General features: G+C 36.0%; 3 protein-coding genes and 1 long non-coding RNA gene across 6 annotated transcripts; 2 read left to right on the plus strand and 2 right to left on the minus strand.

Annotated features, from left to right (window-relative positions):
* LOC149702748 (uncharacterized) lies at positions 1 to 4,487 on the plus strand. 2 transcript variants are annotated; one of them, XR_016381850.1, is made up of 3 exons: positions 1 to 392; positions 2,986 to 3,051; positions 4,201 to 4,487. It is a non-coding gene; the product is annotated as an uncharacterized LOC149702748 (long non-coding RNA). The 2 variants fall into 2 exon arrangements; XR_016381851.1 differs by lacking the exon at positions 2,986 to 3,051.
* A 2,334-nt stretch (positions 4,488 to 6,821) lies between these two features.
* LOC149702749 (uncharacterized) lies at positions 6,822 to 13,392 on the minus strand. Of its 2 annotated transcripts, none has more exons than XM_089866665.1 (4): positions 12,509 to 13,392; positions 12,218 to 12,452; positions 8,299 to 9,183; positions 6,822 to 8,231 (listed from the first exon to the last, which is right to left on the minus strand). In XM_089866665.1, the coding sequence occupies exons 3-4, from the start codon at positions 8,380 to 8,382 to the stop codon at positions 7,890 to 7,892; spliced, it is 426 nt and encodes a 141-aa protein (XP_089722791.1). In that variant the 5' UTR covers positions 8,383 to 9,183; positions 12,218 to 12,452; positions 12,509 to 13,392; the 3' UTR covers positions 6,822 to 7,889. The 2 variants fall into 2 exon arrangements, with proteins under 2 accessions (XP_089722791.1, XP_089722792.1); XM_089866666.1 differs by having other exon boundaries at positions 12,218 to 12,425; positions 12,509 to 13,391.
* A 533-nt stretch (positions 13,393 to 13,925) lies between these two features.
* SdhB (Succinate dehydrogenase, subunit B (iron-sulfur)) lies at positions 13,926 to 16,219 on the plus strand. The gene is made up of 9 exons (XM_089866663.1): positions 13,926 to 14,085; positions 14,210 to 14,281; positions 14,362 to 14,433; positions 14,505 to 14,563; positions 14,634 to 14,719; positions 14,793 to 14,850; positions 14,939 to 15,017; positions 15,094 to 15,435; positions 15,823 to 16,219. Exons 2-9 carry the CDS (start codon positions 14,222 to 14,224, stop codon positions 15,913 to 15,915), a joined length of 849 nt encoding a protein of 282 aa, XP_089722789.1. The 5' UTR covers positions 13,926 to 14,085; positions 14,210 to 14,221; the 3' UTR covers positions 15,916 to 16,219.
* A 157-nt stretch (positions 16,220 to 16,376) lies between these two features.
* Positions 16,377 to 19,458, minus strand: LOC149702751 (transcription initiation factor TFIID subunit 10-like). Its single transcript, XM_089866664.1, has 5 exons — positions 19,335 to 19,458; positions 17,400 to 17,578; positions 16,794 to 16,858; positions 16,610 to 16,718; positions 16,377 to 16,535 (listed from the first exon to the last, which is right to left on the minus strand). Exons 1-5 carry the CDS (start codon positions 19,348 to 19,350, stop codon positions 16,446 to 16,448), a joined length of 459 nt encoding a protein of 152 aa, XP_089722790.1. The 5' UTR covers positions 19,351 to 19,458; the 3' UTR covers positions 16,377 to 16,445.
* Between the last annotated feature and the right edge of the window lie 84 nt (positions 19,459 to 19,542).

A 19,542-nucleotide genomic window follows, 5' to 3' on the forward strand; every position in this document is an offset into this window, starting at 1 on the left:
AAATACTAACCGTTCTCCATTCCTGCTTCTAAAATTAAATCTATCCCTGGTATAGTAACTAAATTAGTAACTTGAAAAATATGCTAAACACAAAGGAAAATATTACATTCACAATAGAGAATTACTAGATTTGAAAGTTGTATTCCCGCCTAATCTAGGTGTAGATTATTAATATATGTGTATTGAGGAAGGTAAGCTCTTTCAGTTCGTAAAAGGGTCCCAAAAATTAATTTAAAAAATGTATTCTTTATTTAGTTTGTGAAAAGACGGGCGTAAGTGTTTAATTTTGATCCTTTACATGTTCCTTCAGTATAACCATCTAAAGAGATGGGGACCGCGGTTTGGACGTTTCTCTTCATCCCCCCCCCATCCTCCTGCCGCCATCATAAAAGGTAAGACCATGGACTCGATTTACATATTCTCTACTCTGCATAAGCTTTCAGTAGTAATACTTCTCAAGTAAGAACAAGACGGCCCAAGGGCTCGTAATAGTAGCCATATCGTACGAGTGAATAGCCCCTCTATACCCTACCCTAATGAGTGGATAACCCCTCTATACCTTACCCTAATGAGTGAATAGCGCTATCTTTTACAATGCTTAAATGATTTACCGTGCATAAAATCAGAGTGAATAGCCCCTCGATTCCCCACTCTAAACAGTAATTAAATTATAACCGTATAAATTTACTTATGCTGTAATTCTAATATTCCGGCGAATCGAAGAACAGATAGTTTTTAGTGATAATCCCCTCGATGAGTTTACAACATAGACTTATGCCGATGCACACTTATCGCATCTTATAAATTTCTAACAAGGACTTATGCCCAGAAACTTTTGAAAGAGAAAGTTTAGTTATAGTGATTACGCATTTTAGTGATTATCCCCTCGAATTACCTTTAGCAATGCTAAAATGATCAAACGCATAACGCTCATTTAACACTATGTTAGCTCTATCTAAACCCACATTTGAATTAACCGCCAAAACGTTCCAGTCAAATATAACATAGATGACGATAGCTACCGAACGAGAACGAAACACATGAGGAGCGCGGTAGAAAATCGTTATCTATTTAATTAGCACATACATAAAAAGAAAATAAATATAAAAACCCCAAACATACAAATTCATAAGTATCCGACCCCACAGATAAAAATTCAAAAGTTTCCGACCCCACAGATTAAGAGGTACCCCACCCCATATCACCCCGACATTTTAGAGATAAAAATAAATAATAAAAAACTCTGAGTTTCTATCAAGTCTCTATGGTTTAGTGGTTAGAACGTTTGTCTTCTACGCCAGAGACCCGGGTTCAATTCCCGGGTCTGACCTGAAAAAATTTTAATTATAATTAAATCTCTAACCGAGCCCAGTAACCCCTATGGGTGGGTTGTGGTAATATAAAGTTCCTTTTAAGCTAAAATCTGACGATAACGAAGCGACAACCCCGGCCACTACTACTACTACGGCTCGGGTCAAACTAAGAGCCTATCGTATACTAAGAGCCTATCGTATACTACGATATGGCTAAAAAGTACGTTAAAGTATTTTTAGCCACATCGTATGACGTACATCTACGGTGAGGCTCTTAGTTTGACCTGCCCTGTTGTTGTTGTCCCCGTCGTGCCAGTATACCCACCTTTAGCTGTATAAAAGTTTTCGTTAGTCGTTGAAGGGAAAGTGAAAGGGAGAGAATTGTGGTGAGGTGATATTTTTCGTTCGTCTACTTATGAAGGGAATTGTGATAGTAAGGTTAAGCTATATATACTCTCCCTTTAAAATTCGTCTCACCCGTCGTCGCCGTCCACAATACGATTTCACGCTTTCAATACCGCTCCCCTATTTCAACATTGAAAGAAATCGAGGGGAATTTATAATCTAGGCAAAGAAAATATATACTGATGTTATTTTTGGAATGGTCTTAAGGCACCGGGATATTACAAATATTGAGTGTTTTACCGAATTCTTTCTCTTTCAAACGCTTCTGGCCATAAGTTCATGTTAGAAATTTTTAAGATGCGATAAGTATGCGTAGGCATAAGTTGTAAATTAAAAGTTTCTGTACGTGTATTAATTGAACGTTAAGTACGTAATCATTTTAGCACTGTTAAAGGTAACTCGATCATCGAGGGGATAATCACTAAAACTTTCTGTTATTCTATTAAGGGTTACTTGTGTGTAATCAGTTTAGCATTGTTAAAGCTAAAACCTCGTTTTTATAATGGCCTTAAGGGTAATCATTTTAGCACAGTTAAAAGTAACGCATCGAGGGGCTATTCACGTAAATTTTATGTACGCCTGTTAAGTACGGTACGATGTGGCTACTATTATGAGCCCAGCCCTTGGCCCATCTTGTTTAACTTTTATTTATTAGAAATTTTGTTTAATCAAATCTTTCGTGTTCAAGCATTATTATTTGCCGGTTCAAGCAAATTAATGAATATTTCAGTTTAGTTCTATCATGGACGAACTAATTTATTTATCTATATATATATAAAAATCAAAGTTTTGACTGAAAAACTGACTGATAATCAACGCCCAGTCCAAACTGCTTGCCCTAGAAGGCTGAAAATTTGTAGGAACGTTACTCGTAAGTAGTAGGCGCGTACTAAGAAAGATTTTTCCAATCCGCCCCCATCTTAATAAATGGCGCCCCGTAATGTAAAAAATCTTCTCTATGCAACAAAGTCCGCGCGTTTCAACCGATTTCGCAAATATTTAGTACACTGGCTTCCTTTAACCTATAGACGGGCTGAATGGTCTTTCGGGTTCGATTTGTGGCCACAAATTTAAAAACCCATCTTTATGGAATAATGCCCGCGTGAAAAGTAATAAAAAATGTCCCGACGGGCTGACAGGCAACGCAGAGTGCCTTCGCTCCTAGGGTGCTACAAAAATATTAGTCATCAGTAAAATCTACCCATTCTTTATATCATTTTGATGGAAGTTCTTATTACATTTCTTATTATTTTTATTATAATTTCAGATGTTCGGTATTGATTCAAACGTTCCTGGCAATTCTGGCGTTACTTCATTCCTTGTCGCCATATTGGTATTTCGTTTTAAGCTATAAATGTTTATGTTTTAAGGCATATCAAGTGCAATATACGAGGGGTCCGACTATACCCAAAAAAAGCGTACGGAATTTCTTCTTGATTTTGTAATTTATTGATTTCTTCAAAGTTTTCGCGAGAAGCGTACTGAATTTCGTGTAAATGTCGGACCCCTCGATAGTGAGATTGAAGTAGTTTATAGTGTCACCGAGGGGCTAAACACTCGCGCATTCTGGCCTCAGTGTAGAAAAGCGCTACTTGGGAGAGGTAATATTTTTATCTCCATCCACCGGACTGAAACAATGGTTGGGTAGTTATTTTTGTTTATTAATTGGTCTTAGTTCCGAGGTAATTATTTAGCAACTCTGGGTTATCTAAACAAATAATTTAATACGAAGTTATAACAAGACGACCCAAGGGCTGGGCTCGTAAGGGTAGCCACATCGTACCGTACTTCGATGCGCATCTTTTAACAGTGGTAAAACATGGTACCCGTAAAGAAAATCAGAGTGAATAGCCCATCGATACTCTAACAAAAAATTAGAACCCTTAATCCTTATTTCAATAAATTTACTTACGTTATAAGTGAATATCCGGGGCCACAAGCTAGTACTTTCTTTTAAAACTCTTCTCGATTTGTGGAGAAGTAGACGTGTTTTGGGAACGTTCCCCTTTCGCTAGCTCGATAGAGAAGCTCTCCAGGATTACAGTTTAACAAAGCTTGTTTTACAAATACGAAGGTGTTTTTGGTTACTTTTAAGGGTTGGTCGCTTTAGAAATTGAAAGCTCAAGGTTTTTACTTCCGTTATTTTTGTATTCAAGGTTGGGTGGGGTTTTTTACTATTGTTCACTTGCACTTATATATATATTTCTTTTATACGCTTAATCTATTCATGGTTAATAATATATTTGCAATTTTTCAACACTCAGTGACTTTACGCACTTCCTATCTGGACGCAAAAGCATAATGCTACGTTTTGCCACCAAATATCCTGGTTTTCCATCCTAACAACCTCGTTTTCCACCGTAGGATATTAGCATGGAAGAACTAAGCGCCCAGTTCTTCCATGATATTAGCGTGGAAAAGCGGTGGAAATTCTAAGCCGATTAAAATTTGTTAATAATAGAAATTTTCTTATTATTTTCAGTACCTGGACTCAACACTCGGAAGTTACGCGTTTATAAAAATATTCTTATTATTTTCATTATTAATCTTTTTAATAAAATCTAATGTATCAAAGAAATATGCTTCAAAATAAAAACTCGCATTAATATTTATAAAATATTATTTGATAAAATTATTTCTATTTATAAGCTTATTAATTATATTATAGTTATGGCGTCAAATAATAAAAAGAATAAAAGACTTTAACCAAAGTTATAAAAATGATTACCACATTTTTGAAAAGTATTTTAATTACAAATTTTTATTATATCCGAATGTGTCAAATGGAATAGATTTCGAAATAAAATATTGAATTAATATTTATAAGTCTGCCTGATAAATTTATTTTTACTTGTAAGCTTACTAATTATATTTAGTGACTAAGGTATAGAAACTCGCTTCATACCTCTGAATTAGAGTATGATTAAAGTGCTTGCTCAACATAGTAGAGCCGTCAGTCGAGTATGAATATTTTGAATACAGTTTCAAAGTTATAATGAATGATTTTATTCGAAGAGCATTGCACTGAAGCGTGTCGTAGCAGCCACGTAAAACAAACAAACTAATGCTTTAACTAGTGCTGGTTACATAACTGTGTGTTTGCTTATGTGTGTGGTAGTGAACGGATTAAAGGTTGCGTCTGGATTACGAGTAATTATCGAGGGGCTACTCACTAAAAACTCGTTAGTGATTTTAAACGGGATAGGGATTTGGGGTTACCTAGGGGCTATGGGTTATTATTATTATTAATATTAACGGATAATTAAGCATTAACACATTTGCCACTAGGGGCGCTGCATACGTAGTTACGTATTTACTGACATCTAAAACATGATAAAATTCTGATAGACATTCGTGTAAGCAATAGATAGTTCATAAATTGCCGCTAGGGGCGCTGTGTACGTAGTTACGTATTTACTGACATCTAAATCATGATAAAATTCTGATAGACATTCGTGTAAGCAATAGATAGTTCATAAATTGCCGCTAGGGGCGCTGTGAACGTAGTTACGTATTTACTGACATCTAAAGCATGGTAAATTTTTGCTATGACGTCATATCCGGTGACGTGGCCAACGACGTAATATCCGGTGACGTGACCAATGACGTCAACTCCGATGACGTGATCAATGACGTCACCTATGACGTCATATCCGGTGACGTCACCTATGACGTCATATCCGGTGACGTCACCTATGACGTCATATCCGGTGACGTCAGCTATGACGTCAACGAGGTAATTGACTTGTGACGTCACGACAGATGTTAATGGTAATAGGTAATGATTGTCCATTCAGTTAGGCCTAGCGTTCATTCATTTACGCCTAACGTTCATTCAAATAGGCCTAGCAGTGTTCAGCTATTTGGATTTCGTGCCCGGGGTATGGCGCACCCGAGTCCGCGCATAGGAGCTTTTAGCGCCCCCCGACGTTGGAAATGTATTTGGTTGAAGGCAAAGGTCAGACGGCTATTTCGTTGCCTGGAAGCCGTCGAGGTCAGACGGCTCATTCTTTGCCTGGAAGCCGTCGAGGTCAGACGGCTCATTCTTTGCCTGGAAGCCGTCGAGGTCAGACGGCTCATTCTTTGCCTGGAAGCCGTCGTGGAGATCGCTTGGAAAAATCTTTGCAGCCCAGCTGATCGTGATCCCGGCTTTTAAGGTCGATTCTTGATAGCTCTGCCATTTCGATGATCGTTTTTGCCGAGGACGCAAGCTGAATTCGACGCTCTTCAACTTACCTTGGCGGCCATTGCTTCGCCTCGTGGTGCTTTAACAGTCCGTAAGCGTAAACTTTTACAATAATCCAAACTCATCTAGCTCCCCTTAAATTATTTATTTTATTTCAAGTATTTAAATTAATTAGGTTGTGTTAAATGTTAGTGAATTTTATTTATTTATTAAAAATCAAGTACCATAAATAAAATTTTACAACAAGATCTTGGACAAGAGAGACTTCCTTAATAATTAGTTTAGGGGCTATTATTATAAACTATTAAACGGGGTACGTAATTAATTTAGAGATAACGCGACGGATTTTCGGAAATCATGTCCCGCCGAGAGAATTTTAAAACACGAGGACCCCAAGCCTAAATTAAGCCGTGTATTATTAAACTCCAGTTATTTTACGGATACTGTCTGTGGGAATAGTTTTAAAATAAATGGAAGGTTTTCTTAAAATTAGTTTAGGAGCTATTATTAATTAATTTAGAGCTAAAGCGACAGATTTTCGAAAATCAAGTCCCGCAGAGATAGTTTTAAGACACGTGGACGTTTGCCCTAAGCCTAAGTTCAGCCTTGTCCAATTTCAACTCAAGATTTTGTTTATGGGTTCTATCTGTGGGAATAGTTTTAAATAGGGGTTTTCCTAAAATTGGCGAAGAAGATATTTTAAATTATTATTCTATTAAAAGGGGCAAGCAATTTAGTTTAAATAAATTTCAGGTTTTCCTAAAATTAATTTAGGCAATATTTTAAATTATTATTCTATTAAAAGGGGCAAGCAATTTAGTTTAAATAAATTTCAGGTTTTCCTAAAATTAATTTAGGGGATATTTTAAATTAATTTCATTATTAAGCTGCGTAATTTAAAATAAATGAATGGCAAGTTTTTCCGAAATTAGTTTAGGGGATGTTTTAAATTATTTTCATTAAGTTACATAATTTAATTTTAAATAAAGGGCCGCTTTTCTTAAAGCTATTTTCTATACAATTTTGGGAATTAGCTAGCGAGAGTATTTATTTAATTCGGGGTGGAATTCACGGTAGACAACTTTCTTTAATTTAGGGTGGCAATTAGTTGGTGTAGTTGTCTCGGTTTATAAATTTGGTAGCCAGTTTTTAATTAAGGACACGCTTTTCTTAAATTATTTAAATCTACGAGATTACTTTGTTAGTAGGCAATAGTTTAATGTGTTATTAATATGTTTTAATTTATAGATGTGGATGACTTTCTTGGATTTTTCTGTCGCTGGTCATTCCGAGACTTATCCTTCCAAATGACATCCTTTGTTCCGATTAACGCAAGACGAAGCTGTTCTGGACTCGCTATCTATCATTCCTGATGACATGCTTCGTTGGATTCACGTTACATGATGTCTTCTGGACTTGCTCTTTCTCTTAGCGCTGACTTAAAGATACGGAGGAAATCATCGAAGCTAGAAGACACAAAACACATCTTTTTTACTTGCAATATTCTCATGTAACCACTTAACTTAATGTTTTTGCTTGCAAATTTTATTTGTAACTACTTATTATTTTTTTTGCGTTCAAACTTTAACTTACAAAACTCTTTAACATTTTTTGTTCGAAAATTTTGTAAACACTTCGGTTTTTTTGTTTTTTATTGAATAAATTTTGCCTTAAACCTCGTTCTTTCTTTTCTTGATTTTTTTACATACTAGACTTGGTTTCAGTTTTTTTTTCTCTGGACTTTGGGGGATATTTTTGACCCCTTTTTTAAGCTTTTTCCTTAAAAACAAGTAAAAAATACATTAAAAAACAAAAAAATTATTAAAAAAACAATAAAATAAGCAAAAAAAGGTCAAAAAAACTACCCTAAGTGTTTTTCGACTATTTTTGTTCCTTCCCCAATATCGAAACTTAAATTTTAAACTTAAGCTACCACCCCCAAAGTAAGCCTTGCGAGCCTAATTTAAATTTAACAAGTCCCTGTTTTACTCGGGAATTATTAAATTTAAACCAAAGCCCGCTGTGGAGCCCCCAAAACAAGGAAACTTCGTCCTTAGCATGGGATTTCCAATGAAAGTCCACTCGATGATTGAAGTCCTCCACTCGATGATTGAACTCCTCCACTCGATGATTGAACTCCTCCACTCGATGATTGAACTCCTCCACTCGATGATTGAACTCCTCCACTCGATGATTGAACTCCTCCACTCGATGATTGAACTCCTCCACTCGATGATTGAATTACTCCACTCGATAATTGAATTCCTCCACTCGATAATTGAATTCCTCCACTCGATGATTGAATTCCTCCACTCGAGAGAATGTTTCTGCGCAAGAGAAATTCTTATTAATATTTAGAGAAAATGGAACATGCATAACTTCAAATTAAATTACCTTAATATGAAAATCCACTTGAATATTCTTGCATGATGTAACGTAAAATGTTCGGGCAGAAGACAAATTATTATTATTTGACATAAATAGCACACTCCTAACATTAAACTAAATACCTTAGTATGGGGAAGTAAAATAATACCATAAAAAGCCAAGCCTCGCCTTAAACCCGCTCAAAATCGTGTTTACTTTTAAAGGACAAAGCGTATAAGCAACCTTCTACCTTAAACATAAATCATAAATTTATTTAGATCCTACAAAACTCCCTCAACGAGTTGCCAAACGCTTTTCCCCTAAAAATATTTATAATCAAGATCATAAACTAGATGCCTTAATACCGCAAAGGGAATCTCACCCTTAAAATCCTGATTACGTTCATTATTCTTAAAAGAGAGTGCTAGGACCAGTGCTCACCTATTCCATATTTCAGCATTTTATTTATGTCCTGGCGAAAAGAAAAATCCCTAAAAAGAACAGGACACAAGCTCTTTCCTTCTAAGAATAAATAGAATAATAAATAATAAACTAAATACCCCAATAATTGCCTACAATGTTTGACAGGCTGTCGAAATAGTCTTTTTGCTAATGAGATTCCCTTTAAACGGATAAAATCAAAGTGTAGACCTGAATTGAGAATGGAATTGTCCCGTTAATATCGCTAAAATTACTATTAATAAGATTTAATTACTTCACTGAGAGCCTAAAATGTCTAAATTGTTTTCCTAGTGAGATTAAGTTTCAACGGATAAAGTTACGTGTAGACCTGAATTAAGAAAGGAATTGTAATGGGTTCATTGACCTGATTAATACAGGGTGCATTTTGTCAAATAATAATAATTCATTCTAGAATCCAACATAAATTTTTTCTTTGGAAACAGATGATAGCTAAAAAAATAAAACTTGTTCAATTTAAACAATCTAATACAAAATTAAAATTATTATCAAAATAAACTTCTAAATTCTTTCCAAGAAGCCATTTGGATACGGCTAACTTGTAACAAATGATACGGTGAAAACAAATGGGCTTGACACCCACAGGGCCGGAAATGAGGAAACTTTCATATAGAACATCTGTCCCCTCCTACTAGAAAATTTATAGGACCTTGTCCACTAGTGTGTGCAAAAACTCTAGTAGAACCAGTTATGAGCCTTCAAAGTTGGGTGTAATTATGGTGGGATTGGGGGGGGGCAAATAGCACTATAACATAGTCAAAGGACACCCCATATCTCAAGTAGAACCAGAGTTATGAGCCTTCAAAGTTGGGTGTAATTATGGTTTGATTGGGGGGGGGGAAATAGCACTATAACATAGTCAAAGGACACCCCATATCTCAAGTAGAACCAGAGTTACGAACCTTCAAAGTTGGGTGTAATTATGGTGGGATTGGGGGGGGGGGGGCAAATAGGACTATAACATAGTCCAAGGACACCCCATATCTCTAGTAGAACCAGAGTTATGAGCCTTCAAAGTTGGGTGTTATTATGGTGGGATTGGGGGGGGGGCAAATAGCACTATAACATAGTCAAAGGACACCCCATATCTCTAGTAGAACCAGAGTTATGAGCCTTCAAAGTTGGGTGTTATTATGGTGGGATTGGGGGGGGGGCAAATAGCACTATAACATAGTCAAAGGACACCCCATATCTCTAGTAGAACCAGAGTTATGAGCCTTCAAAGTTGGGTGTCATTATGGTGGGATTTGGGGGTGGGGCAAATAGGACTATAACATAGTCAAAGGACACCCCATATCTCTAGTAGAACCAGAGTTATGAGCCTTCAAAGTTGGGTGTAATTATGGTGGGATTGGGGGGGGGCAAATAGCACTATAACATAGTCAAAGGACACCCCATATCTCAAGTAGAACCAGAGTTACGAGCCTTCAAAGTTGGGTGTAATTATGGTGGGATTGGGGGGGGGGCAAATAGGACTATAACATAGTCAAAGGACACCCCATATCTCTAGTAGAACCAGAGTTATGAGCCTTCAAAGTTGGGTGTTATTATGGTGGGATTGGGGGGGGGCAAATAGCACTATAACATAGTCAAAGGACACCCCATATCTCTAGTAGAACCAGAGTTATGAGCCTTCAAAGTTGGGTGTAATTATGGTGGGATTGGGGGGGGGCAAATAGGACTATAACATAGTCAAAGGACACCCCATATCTCTAGTAGAACCAGAGTTATGAGCCTTCAAAGTTGGGTGTAACTATGGTGGGATTGGGGGGGGCAAATAGCACTATAACATAGTCAAAGGACACCCCATATCTCAAGTAGAACCAGAGTTACGAGCCTTCAAAGTTGGGTGTAATTATGGTGGGATTGGGGGGGGCAAATAGGACTATAACATAGTCAAAGGACACCCCATATCTCTAGTAGAACCAGAGTTATGAGCCTTCAAAGTTGGGTGTTATTATGGTGGGATTGGGGGGGGGCAAATAGTACTATAACATAGTCAAAGGACACCCCATATCTCAAGTAGAACCAGAGTTATGAGCCTTCAAAGTTGGGTGTAATAATGGTGGGATGGGGGGGGGCAAATAGGACTATAACATAGTCAAAGGACAACCCCCATATCTCTGGTAGAACCAGAGTTATGAGCCTTCAAAGTTGGGTGTAATTATGTTGGGATTGGGGGGGGCAAATAGCACTATAACATAGTCAAAGGACACCCCATATCTCTAGTAGAAATACAGTTATGAGCCTTCAAAGTTGGGTGTAATTATGGTGGGATTGGGGGGGGGCAAATAGCACTATAACATAGTCAAAGGACACCCCATATCTCAAGTAGAACCAGAGTTACGAGCCTTCAAAGTTGGGTGTAATTATGTTGGGATTGGGGGGGGGGCAAATAGCACTATAACATAGTCAAAGGACACCCCATATCTCTAGTAGAACCAGAGTTATGAGCCTTCAAAGTTGGGTGTTATTATGGTGGGATTGGGGGGCGGGGGGCAAATAGCACTATAACATAGTCAAAGGACACCCCATATCTCTAGTAGAACCAGAGTTATGAGCCTTCAAAGTTGGGTGTAATTATGGTGGGATTGGGGGGCGGGGGGCAAATAGCACTATAACATAGTCAAAGGACACCCCATATCTCTAGTAGAACCAGAGTTATGAGCCTTCAAAGTTGGGTGTAATAATGGTGGGATTGGGGGGGGGCAAATAGGACTATAACGTACTCAAAGGACAAAAACTACTTAACTCCTTTGACTAGAAAATTTATAGGACATTGTCCACTAGTGTGCAAAATTAGTATCGCATGTTCATGGTTAAGCTATCAAAACTTTGGGAAAATTCATTGGTCAAATTGGCCAGTGACCCCCTTAGTTTTTAAAAATAGTATGGGACATTTTAAAATGTTATTGGACAATGTGTCCCGTGCTTATTTCCGGCCCTAGACACCCATATTTACACCAATAGATTTGTTAATTGAAAACATTTTAGAGAACTACAGTTAATACATCTGCCGTTAAAGGTTTTCTACTCGCTTCAGTTAAGGGCAATATACAGCCAATAACCAAAGCAACAAAAGTGCATTAGTTATTTAGAACTATGGAGTTCCAAATAACTACCATTATGTTTGGTAACCAATAGAGTAATATCTTTCACACGTCATAACCCTCGATCTCTTACCTTAGTGATATCCCCCCTTCCGAAGGCAAATAGTATTCTCTAATACAAAGTTGCCTTCAACGAAGGGGATACACAGTTCACTCCCCCTCTCTACCGATATTACTCTATATATAAAATCAACTAAGGCTATGTTTTCTTCAAACAGACAATGGTCGTAATTAACAAACCTATTTGGCATGGTTAAGATACATTTTCCATTTGTAAAGCTTAATTTCCATTCGGTTGCGATAAAACTTTGATATTTAATCTAAATTAGCCCTTAAAATATAAATAAAATATTTACCTGGAAAGATCTCTTATACCACTACTGAAAGATTCAACAGCTTCCTTGAATCCGTGGACCGTGGTGCTAACGTAGTCCCGTAAGCCTTGGTAATAGTAGCACCAGCCACTGCAGCCAGTGGTGCCAACCAACGTGGTCCCAGTAAGCCTTGGTCGTAATTAACAAACGTATTTTGGCACGGTTGACCATAAATTTTCCACTTCCAACGCTTAATTTCCGATCGGTTGCGATAAAACTTTGTTATTTAATCAAAATTAACCCTTAAAATATAAATAAAATCAAAATATTTACCAGCAAAGATCGGACAGAAAATCGCAGCGGCTACTTCTCACGGAAAACGACCCCAAAAATGACCTTGAATTAATTATTGGCTGCAAACATGAACCGCTAGATGGCGCTGCTGAAGTTAGGCTGCGGCAGACTTCAAAATATGGCGGGAGCGTGCGTTTCAATTTTATTGTTTCTATTTTCTAATATAATTAATAATTTAGTTAATTATAATTTACTAATGTCTTCTAAACAGCCCAAAACACTTTTCTCCACTTCTAAAAAGTGTTACTGGAGTTTATGGATTCCTAAATCTGGAAAAACCACCCTATAAACGTGTTTTGTCTTATAGGTCGAAACCTGAAATCATAATAATTAAACTAATTCCTATGAAAGTTAAATCATTTTACAGGGGACCCAGTTTTACGTTGATCTAGATGAAAGAAAAGTTCTGAAATTAAAAGTTTGTTTTTGGCCTAATTCTGACAGCACTCTATTGGCTATTGTTCTTGACTAGCGTCTATACTCAGCGTCTATACTCTAGAATGAGTCTCTTGAAGTCGACAGCCTAGAGCTCTAGACGATAGCCAGTACTAGTTCTCAGTAGTCGTATTAGGCAGTAGTGTATGGTACTAGCATAAGCGGATAATTATCCGCTTATGGTACTAGTCACATTACAGGATTTTGATCCTAAGGGAGCTCTCGTACTCTAGCTTACTGATGTAGCCACCGAAATTATGTAAAACGCAATAAGGATAGTTCAGAAAAGGATGAAGAACTTCAAATATCATTAGACATGTTGATTGATATTTAGTGGCAACTAGTCGCAAAATTGTAATAAGAAATAAAAGTTAACTGTTTTTGATTTTGATACGCTTCTTTTTCCTACAGTGAAAAATTCAAAATGGCCTAGAACTTTCAGCTTCTTTACTTTTTTTTGTGTCTTTACGTGCTTCTTATTCTCACCAATTTAGAAATTTTATAATGGGACCAGTAAAAAAATAATTAATGCAAGGGTCACTGGTCCCAAGGACCAGTTTAATAATTCCAACATGAGGGGTCACTGGTCCCGAGGACCACTACCAAAATCCACCTTATTTCCAACCCGAGTCCCTGCAGTATCAGCCCGCGCAACATTCAAACTTCGCCGAAGCCGCGTGATCGAGTTGGCTGCTCTTCAAGAGACAGCTGGGCTGACGGGGTAAAGGGAGGAGGGTTATATTAGCAGGTTATGTAATCAGAAGTTAATTATACTTTTTCACGTTGAAGTATGCGCACCCCTTGCATACCCTACCTGCCGTTCAATTCTCATAACAAACGGGGCTATAATTTTACTTCAACAAAATTATAAGCATCATCTAGGAAAGTGCGAAGTACATACAAACTCTTTTGTGAATGCAGCCGGCTTACGTCGAAGTGCGTGAGCAAGTGAGCTGTTTTGTTGACGGGCGGGGTAAAAGGGGGGTGAAATCTACGACGGGTTATGTAAGCAGAAGATTTTTTCTTCGATTTCACTTACTTTTCAACGTACGGTTATTATCTAATAAAAGATAATACAAATCCGGCCCGTAATTGTTACAACTTGTAAATCTAATCAATAGGTAAGATAACCGTGAAAATTTAATATTCATTAATCGGAAGACTAGACGGAAGGAACTACTTAAAAATCAAAAAAGCTGTCGAACCATCCATACTTCATAGCCTTTCAACCTTCATATTTTCTAGGGCAATTACAATATGTTGGCCAATAAAACCGCTATTTTGGTTGGTTTTAATGTTCTAACCAAAGGAGTAACGGTAGGAAATTGATAAAATAATAATTATTTATCAATTTTGAAACCATTATATATAAATATATAAGTAAACTTTTGCTGCAGGTAAGGACAGCCCAAACTGCTGCCGCAGCCGCGCCACAAACTAGGAAGAAGCCATTTTCCGTTTACCGATGGGTGAGTATTTATAGTTAAACCACTTAAAATTAAACCACAGTTTAAATATAATAATTAACTGGTCTTAAAAGGATCCAAACAAGCCAGGTGATAAGCCAACAATGCAAACTTACGATGTTGACTTAAATAGGTCAGATTTTTAAGTTAAATTAATTAATTAAATTAAAACAAACCTTAATTAAATTAATATTCAATATTAGTTGTGGACCTATGGTACTTGATGCCTTAATCAAGATTAAAAATGAAATTGATCCTACTTTGACCTTTAGAAGGTCATGTCGCGAAGGTCAGTTAAAATACAATTTATTATAATTAATGCAGTGAAAAGAAGTCTTAGTTAATTAATTTAATTAATATAGGTATCTGCGGATCCTGCGCCATGAATATTGGCGGAGTTAATACCTTGGCTTGCATTTGGTAGCGTATTAGAAATTTAAAATAATTTTTCCGGTAACGTTAAATTAAAAATCTTATCTAATCTCGTTAAAAAATATTATACAATTAGCAAGATTGATGAGAACCTCACTAAGCCGACTAAAATATATCCTTTGCCTCATATGTACGTGATCAAAGATCTCGTTCCTGTAAGTTAAACACTTTAGAAATTCAGGAAATTGTTCCCAAAAATTAATTAAGACAACTTTTGCAAAAAAAAAATAGGATATGAATAACTTCTACGAGCAATACAAATCAATTCAACCCTGGTTGCAAACCAAATCCGATACCAAATTAGGGGAAAAGCAACATTTGCAAAGTATCGATGATAGGAAGAAATTAGATGGTCTTTACGAATGCATTCTTTGCGCTTGTTGCTCGACATCTTGCCCCAGTTATTGGTGGAATGGTGATCGTTATTTGGGACCCGCTGTTCTTATGCAAGCTTATCGTTGGGTGATTGATTCCCGCGATGAAGCAACTGAGGAACGTTTAGAGAAGTTGAAAGACCCTTTTTCAGTTTATCGGTGCCATACTATCATGAATTGCACCAAAACTTGCCCGAAGGTAAGATAAAAACAAAAAGGACCCATAGATGGCGTTAGTTATATGCTTTAGAAACCAAACTAAACCAATCCCTTCATCTTGGGATGAATTAGCCTTATCCCTGATCAGCGCCAACTACCCATAGCGGCGACTTTGAGAACTACTGTAATTGGCAAGCCAATCAGATGTCGCTAAAATCTGGTGATGTCACTCACAGGCACTCTCTGGGACTGGGTCTTACAAAAAATGACGTCACCAGATTTTTGGCGACATCTGGTATTCTGATTGGCTTGCCGCTTACAGTAGTTCTCAAAGTCGCCGCTATGGGTAGGTGGCGCTTGCTGATCAGGATCGAATAAGGCTAATTTGTATAACTTACAGTATTTTACGAATTATTTTAATAATAAGGGTCTCAATCCTGGAAAATCAATTGGAGAATTGAAGAAATTGATGTCTGGAATCGCTAAAAAAGATAAACCCCAGTTATCTGGTGCTGCTTAAGGTACTTTTAGTCTCGGTAAACTTAGTTAAAAAAAAAAAATAAAAAAACCCCAATTACTGGGGATAATTTAGTTAGAGGTTTGATTTTATTAAATCTCTAAATTAGACTTAACTTAAGATATCATCAAATCTCTAAATTAGGCCTAAAAAAAAATAAAAAAACACACCCAAGATCTGTAGACCTCACGAGTATTTCCTTCTTTTAAAGTAAAATCTAATCTCTTTTCTGTTTAATTATAAAAATTAAACAAAATGTTTCGGCTTGTAAATTAAAAATCACTGGAAATAAATAATTTTAAGGAAAGTTTATTTAATTTATAGCAAATATAATTAATTAATAAAAGATGGGCGGGATCAGGATGTAATTTGGTTAATTAATTAATTTAATTTCTTTAGAGAGATTTAAGAAATTAAATTTAATTGCAATAAATAAATTAATTAAAAAATATTACACGCCACACTTTTAATTTTATTTTTAACCCTTTCAATTTATTTATATACAAGGAGTTATACACAAGTTCACGTCAATTTTATACAAAATAATGGGGTTTTTTGACATTAATCCCGTATTCTGTTAAAGCTGGAGTTAAATCTTCCATCGTCAAAGTATAACGTTTATCCTATTAACGAGTTATTATTAGTTTTAAATTAATAATACTTTATATAATTACAATTAGGTTATTTAATAATTAACCTTGCTAGTTTTTTTGCTCTGACCAGCTCCCCTCATTTTGCAATGTTGCAAGGCGTCATTAGCAATATCAGAAATGAATTTTTGAGTTGCAAGAGAAATTAATCTAACACTGAAAGTTTAAAGAAATGTTATTATAACTCTTTCTTTCTAAAAGATGTTCAGGGATAATTTTAAGTTAACCAACATTCTAGGGTCTGAAGCTTCAAATCCAGCGCTATTTAAGTAATAAGCAGTAACTGGATCAGGAACCTTATAAAAAAAAAATGGAAAATAAATTAATATAAGCTTTAAGATTGTAGGTTTTGTGTTAAAAGCCCATAAACTGATGTTAGCAGTGTCTCACTTATTTCAGGGTTCATACAACTTTTGTAAAACGGATTTTCCTGAGTTTTCCAGGTTTTCCCCCCATATATTTCCCAGGTTTTTCCCCTATATATTTTCCAGGTTTTTCCCTCATATATTTCCCAGGTTTTTCCCCTATATATTTTCCAGGTTTTTCCCCCATATATTTCCCAGGTTTTTTCCCATATATATTTCCCATTGTTTCAAACCTGACAAATTTCCCTGATTTCCTTAAATTTCCAAATTTCCTTGAGTTTTTTTTTTTTGAAAACAAAAGAAATAAATTCTTTTAGTTTGTCCTATTTCCCATGTTAATGTTTGTAACTATGAACCCTGTTTTACAACATCATTGCTGGAGCAATTTTAAATAAAATGGTCTACAGAAACAAACTAACAATTTACCTTCAGTTTATGGGCTTCTAATTAAAACCAAAAAAAAAAATATTACAGTTGGTGTATAATCCTCCAATTGCAACAGAATATCAGCTAAAGGTAGGGTTTTATTTTCTTGAACATTATTATTGGCAGTTGCTCCCAAATTATTTTGAGACGGAGTTTGAATTATGTTACTAGAGCCAGAAACCAACAAACTGGCAATTGCGGAATTGGCAGGGGTTATTGGTGCACCTATTTTCCCCCCAAAAAATAAAATTAAAAAAAAAAAAAATAGGTCTAAAATAAATATTAAAATTTCATTAAGAGGTGAGGTGGGAACTTTTGGGAACTTTTAGACATGTAGATTATTATTTTTAGAATAGGGTATGGTGTAGACATAGATAAGAGGCCTAGAGGGAGTGGAGGTCTAAAAATAGAACACCTCATCCCTAAAGTAAAAGTAGGAATCTGCTAAAATGGAAAGAAAGAAAGAAAGAACCACTAGAAAACTTAAGTTATTTTAGAAGCTGGCCTAGCTGTTATAGCTCAGTTATAATTATTTCTAGCTAGTAATAAAGAGAGATAGAAGAGTTTCCAGCCAATTAAAAGTAAGGATGCAATATTAATCATTTTTTACACCCCTTTTTTAATCCCTTAATTAAAAGCTGGGTTATTAACTGCCTTTTAGGAGCCTGCCTAAAGTGATACTGCAGAAATTATCTGGGGTTTCCTGTTAGTTGTTATATAGAATAATAGGTTTAACCATCTACGGGGCTTTCTACTTTTTATTCTCTTTGGTTTAAAAACGTAACTGTAAATCTCCTAAAATGAGTTTGCCTCAAGTGACATTATTTGTAAAAGCAGGCGCGGATGGTAAAAGATACGGGGCCTGTCCCTTTTGCCAACGTATTTTTATGATACTCATAATTAAAGCCGAGGCGAATCAATTAGCTTTTAAAGTAGCAACTGTCAATTTGGCTAAACCTCCGGAAGAATTTAAAAAACTAACTCTAAGGCGCGTTCCTGCCATTCTACACGATGATAACTCATTAGATTATGTTGACGATATTGTGGAATACTTGGATGCAACCTTCCCCACCCCAAGTTTGATTTACGAAGAAGCGGAAGCCGTTCAAGTCACGAAAGATTTGTTTCAAAAGTTTTGCTTTTTTATCAAGGAGGTTTCAAAGGATTCAAGCGGTTTAACGGCTGAATTGGCTAAGCTTGACGAGTATTTAACTAAAACCGGTCATCGTTATTTGTGTACTACTCATTTAACTCATATAGATTGTGAACTGCTTCCGAAACTTCATCATGTAAAGGTAGCAGCCAATTATTTGAAGAAATTTGAATTTAGTAAAGAGTCTAAAGGGTTATGGAGATATTTAAACGAAGCTTATCATACAAAAGCATTTATGAAAAGCTGTCCCAGTGACCAAGAGATTATACTTCATTGGGCTGATAAACCAGAAACGAGGAATCTAACCATGGAACAACATAGTCAAATTACCAATGAAGCCCCTACCTACATGACGCGTGTACCACCAGAGTAGATTTGGATTTGATATTTATTTATTTATTTATTTATAAATCTGTATATTTATTGTTAAATTTGTGCAAGTATTGAAATGATTTATTCCCAAACTACTCTATTAGGATCATAGTATATGCTTGCTAAACAACTGGTTGGAATAAGTGTTATTTTTAAAGCTAATACTCTGTATTAATATTGAAATAAATACATAGCATGTACAATTGATATCGGAAATTAAAGTTTTTTGATTTTCATCACGGTCATGTCATAACAAGCTTACAGTACAAAACATATCAACATTCTCAAGACAGGGAGAAAAGACAGTACACAAAGATTCACAAGTTGAGCCAAGGCTTACGTTTCAAATATAAACATTGAATAATAAATAGACAGTTTTTTTCATAAAAACAGAATTAACTATCGTATAAAAAGAGTACCTATAATGATTTATTTATTTATAGAAACAAATCTTACCAGGGTTGAACGACATTTTCAAAACTTTTCCTTTACTTTTTACTGCTCTAATGTTTACTAAACAACAAGAATCGTCCACCACTATGGGGCCACTGACTGGTAATACTGACAAACCATCAACATATAAGTTGAATTTCATTGGTTAGTTTATGTCACGTGTCTGCGTTATGTAAGAAAAAAATTGAATTTTACTTTAAACGGGAGCCGC

This window comes from Phalangium opilio, unplaced genomic scaffold (genome assembly GCF_054372755.1).
Source record: "Phalangium opilio isolate 3A_F unplaced genomic scaffold, DU_Popi_V2 ptg000017l_1, whole genome shotgun sequence".
Taxonomy (NCBI): Eukaryota; Metazoa; Arthropoda; class Arachnida; order Opiliones; family Phalangiidae; genus Phalangium; species Phalangium opilio.